Below are 5,010 nucleotides of genomic sequence, written 5' to 3' on the forward strand. Positions count from 1 at the left end.
TTGTCTGGACTTGGTGACTTGCTTTGACACAACAGAGTACGACAGAGTAATTTTATGTCACTGCTGAGATTAGGTTATAAAAAGGCTGTAGCTTCCATCATAGGGCATAATCTCTCTCTCAGACCACTCTCTTAAAAAGACAGCTGCCATGTTGTGAACAGCAGTAGGCAGAGGCCCACATAGTAAAGAATTGAAGTCTTTGTCCAATAGCCAGAGAGGAGCTGAGGCTTATAACAATATGAGTTAGTGTAGAAGCAGATTCTCCAGTCCCAGTTAACTCCTGGCCAACAGCTGATTACAACCTTGTAAAAGACCCTAAGCCAGAACCACATAGCTAATGTGCTTCCACATCTTGGCCATCAGAATCCATATGAAATAATAAATGCATGGTTTTGTTTGTTTGTTTGTTTGTTTTTGGTTTGGTTTGGTTTGTTTATTAACTTTTATTGTGATTTGGGGAAAAGTTTACAGAGAAAATTCACTTTCCATACAGCAGCTCACATATATTTTGTCTCTTGACATTGACTGCAATCTCCCACAATGCAACAGCTCCCCTCCCACTTTCTCCGCTTCTTCCCTGCGTTCTTCCCTCCATGCGCTCCTGCCACCTGAGCTGTTTCCCTGTGCACACCCAGTCCTCCTATTCTCCCATGATTGATCTCACCAAGGAGTGTATCTACCTAATATAAATGTTCAGCTCATATGCCTGTCTTTTGTTTGGCTAGAAGCCATGGGAGTGGGTTCAATTCCAGACCTGAAGGGCAGCTAGGGACCAAAGTCTCAGGGGTTCCACCAGGTTCTATCAGACCAGCAAACCTCGTCCTTTTTTTTTTTTTTTTAATTATTTTGAGTTTTGTTCCACATTGTTCTCCCACCCTCTCCAGGATCTCTTACATGGATTCCCTGTGGTTGACAGTGGTAGCTACGCACCATCTAGTTCTGGTCTCATAGTCATATAGGCTGAGGATCGCATGATGTACCAGTCCCTTGGACTAATTGTTTCTATGAGTCTTTGGTTTTCTTCATTTCTCTTTGCTCTGGTCCAGGAGAGACCCATAGTTGCATCTAGATGGCTGCTTGCAAGCTTTTAAGATCCCAGTCACTACTTGACAAAGTAGGATGTGGAACAATGTTTTTGTGTAGTATGTTATGCCAATTGACCTTGATGTCCCCTGCAATCATGGTCCCGAGCCCACAGGTCCAACTACTCATTCCCTCTGGGTAGCTGGCTGTGGCCAAGAAATGACTACAACCTTGTCCCTTGTCAGCTCTACTATATACCTGGGAATTCTTACAGAACATGTCGATACACTTGTAGAACCATTGTCTGCCAACCATATACATGGTCATGACCACACTTCCTCCTACAAAGACATACCTAATAGTTCAGCCTGTCCACCTGTCTATCCACCTGTAGATCAATGTTTGCCTTCACTGACAACACAGTACTATATGAAATGCATGTTGATTTAAGCTGTTAAATTTTGGAGTAATTTGTTATGTAGCAGTAGGTAACTAATACAAATATTTTGCCATTAGGTGCTATCAAGTTGCTTCCAACTCATAGCGACCTATGTTCAACAATGAAATACTGCCCACTCTTAGACCATCCTCACAATCATTGCTATGTTTGAGTCCATTGGTGGAGTCACTGTGTCAATCCATCTTGTTGGTGATCTTTTTCTTTCTCTCTGACCCTCTACTTTACCACACTTGGTAAAGGACATCATACTTGATGTCTTTCTCCAAGAAATGGTCCTTCCTGATAATATGTCCAAAGTATGTGAGACAAAGTCTTGCCATACTTGCTTCTAAGGAGCATTCTGGCTGTATTTCTTCCAAGATAGATTTGTTTGTTCTTCTGGCAGTCCATGGTATATTCAATATTCTTTGCCAACACCATAATTCAAAGGCATCAATCCTTCTTTGGTCTTTGCTATGCATTATCCAGTTTTCACATGCATTAAAAAAAAAAAAAAAAAAAAACCTCACGGCTGTTGAGTCGAATCCAACTCATAGCGACCCCTCCTTGGGTTTCCGAGGCGGTGTGTCTACAGAAGTAAATTGCCCAGTCTTCCTTCCGAGGAGCGGATGGTGGGTTTGAACCACCAGCCTTCTGGTTAGCAGTCAAATGCCTTAGGCACTATGCCACCAGAGAGGTAACTGAAAATACCATGGCTTGGGACAGGTGCATTTTAGTCCTCAAAGTGACATCTTTGCTTTTTAACACTTTAAATATACCTAGGAGATGATCATGTGGAACAAGATATCAAAATGTACTAGGAATTAAAATGCCCACTCGAATGCAGGAATGACTTAATGCAAAAGTCGGTTAAATCGAGTGAGGTAATGCATTTCAGACTGTAAGGAGCCATATTAACATACAGTAATATATTTATGGATTATGATCTTGAATGGTTTGCTTAGCATGAACGTAAAATTTCAAAAATCAGCATTATTTAAGAGTACTATATGTGACTATGAAGGGGTATCATAAGAGATACAATCTGTATCTTAATTGCAGTGGTAGTCACATGCATCTAGACATATGATAAAAGTTTTATAGGGCTATTAATAAAAATAAATAAATAACTGTATGTAAATGCTGGCAAAATCCAAATTAGTTAACATTATTAAACCCATGTCAATTTCCTTGTTTTGATCACTATACTGTGATTATGTAAAATGGGGGGCAGAGGGTGGGGTAAAGGCACAACAGGAAATTTCTACATGATTGTTTAAACTTCTGTGTGAGTCTAAAATTATTTTTAAATAAAATTTTAAAAAGAATATACTAATTCTTTTATTTGTAGAGATAGTAAATTTCTTAATAGATCATACAACTTATTTAATATTGAAAATCTTTTAAATCAGAAAGTATAATCCAATTTAACAAAGTTCAAAAATCTGAACAGTGGTGTTAACAGTCAAGGCAGTGTTTATCTTGGGGGAGAAGGGTGGGGAAAGTGACTGGGAGGGGCTATAGCTTGCTGATGGTACTCTGTATTTTGACCTGGGTAATAGTTAAACTGATGGGTTCACTATTTCATAATCCAAACTGTACACTTTTCTGTATGTTTATTATATACTTCAATAATAATACATTAAAAAAAAATTGTTCCCCAAACACATGGAACAAATACATGGAATTAAAATTTCATTTTTAATGATTTAACTGACTTTTATTAGCAAATAATACTATATATTACTTCCTAATATTTTATAAACACAATTTAATTCAGATCTAACTAAAAGATTCACTCTATAGCCTTCACTCCCCAGAATCTCATGTCAAATTATCTACAAAATAAGTAAAACATTTTTCATTTGACAGTCCCTACCAAAATTTGAGAGGGCCAAAAATAAAGGCAAATACTTTAGAAACATGGTTAAGAAAACAAAATCTTACCAAGACTGCAGAGGGCTTTTGCGCTGACCTTCAGACATCAATGTATGAATGTCAAGTTTACAGTGTCCTCCAATTTCACCACTCTGGAAGAAATCTTCCTTAAATCTGGTGTATAACAAAACATTAACTTCAGAACTTTAAATGACTCAAGCTCATGGGTTGTAAATAAGGTGGCTGGCCAATTTCCAAAGGATTTAACACTTTATAATGATTTCAAACACTTACAAAAGTAGCAGAATAGGAACTTGATGTACCTCTGACCCAGCTTCACAATGATCAACTCAAGGCCCATCTGGCTCATCCACCTCGACCCACTTCCCAACCCCATCACCATGTTATTATTATTACTTTTTAATAATATTTTTTTGTATTTTCTGTGGACGTGAACACAGCAAAACAAGTTCCCATTCAAAACTTTCTGCACATATTGTTCAGTGATATTGGTTACATTCTTCACATTGTATCAATATTCTCATTTCCATTCTTGTTGTTCCATTTCCATAAACAGACTCCCAAACATCTCACCTGTGCTATAGAGCTTTTGGTTTCCTACAGATGATTTTTTTTTTTACAGCAGCATAGTAATCAAGGGTGATATATTCATAGGCTGCATATATATTCATGGGCTAACTTGCTATTTAGCTAAAAGGTGACATGAGGGGATAGTTTGGTTTCAAAACTTAAGAATATTTCTGAGTAATTGTCTCAGGGATTCTTCCTGTCTCAGTGGGTCCCGTAAATGTGGATTTTTATAAAACTTGAAATGGTTTTGTTCCACATTTTCCTCCCTTTCTATCAGGACCCATCTACTGTGATCAAAAAGTATGGTAGTGGAAGCCAGGCACCATCTACTTCTTCTGGTCTCAGGGCAGAGGAGGCTGTGGCTCATGTAGACAAGTATTCCTACAGACTTGTTCCTTATCTGACTCAAGGGTTTCCTCCCTTCTCTTCTGCTCTAGGTATAGAGATCAATAGTTGTATCTTAGATGGCCACTTTCAGACTCCAGATGCCACTCACCAGACTTGGCTATAGAATATAAACTTTATGAACCATATTATGGCAATTGACTGAGATGTCCCATAAGACTATGACCTAATGAAGAAATGGGCAATGTATGAAATGTGAGTGATCAATATGGTGGCACTGAGGAAGAGGAAGACATAGAGAGGTACATGGGAGGTACAGACAACAAGATGAACCTTTTTGCATATACAGTTCTGCATTGTCAGTGAAGGCAAACATGGGTATATGGGTGGATAGATGGGTGGACAGGCTGAACTATTAGGTATGTCTATGAAGCAGAGAATGTACCCAAGACCATGTATAGGGTTGGCAGATAATGGTCCTGTAAGTGTACTTGAACCATCTGTAAGAATTCCCAAGTGTATAGTAGAGCTGACAAGAGACAAGGTTGTAGTCACTTCTTGGTCACAGCCAGCTACCCAGAGGGACCAAGTAGTTAAACCTGTGAGCTCAGGACCATAGCTGCAGGGGACATCAAGCTCAACTGGCATAACCATATTATACAAAACACTGTTCCACCTCCTACTTTGGTGAGTAGCAATTGGGATCTTAAAAACTTGCAAGCAACAGGGAGACA

At 38.7% G+C, this 5,010-nt stretch overlaps 1 protein-coding gene across 1 annotated transcript in view; it reads right to left on the minus strand.

The window, feature by feature from the left end:
- Positions 1-5,010, minus strand: part of EOGT (EGF domain specific O-linked N-acetylglucosamine transferase) — an 83,485-nt gene that overhangs the window by 50,674 nt on the left and 27,801 nt on the right. Inside the window, exon 5 of the mRNA XM_007946056.2 lies at positions 3,410-3,514. Within this exon, the coding sequence (XP_007944247.1) occupies positions 3,410-3,514 (105 nt within the window). The remainder of the gene's footprint in view (positions 1-3,409; positions 3,515-5,010) is intronic.

The sequence above is a fragment of the Orycteropus afer genome, unplaced genomic scaffold (assembly GCF_000298275.1).
Source record: "Orycteropus afer afer isolate SDZICR_OR568_19922 unplaced genomic scaffold, OryAfe1.0 scaffold00149, whole genome shotgun sequence".
NCBI classification, from domain to species: domain Eukaryota; kingdom Metazoa; phylum Chordata; class Mammalia; order Tubulidentata; family Orycteropodidae; genus Orycteropus; species Orycteropus afer.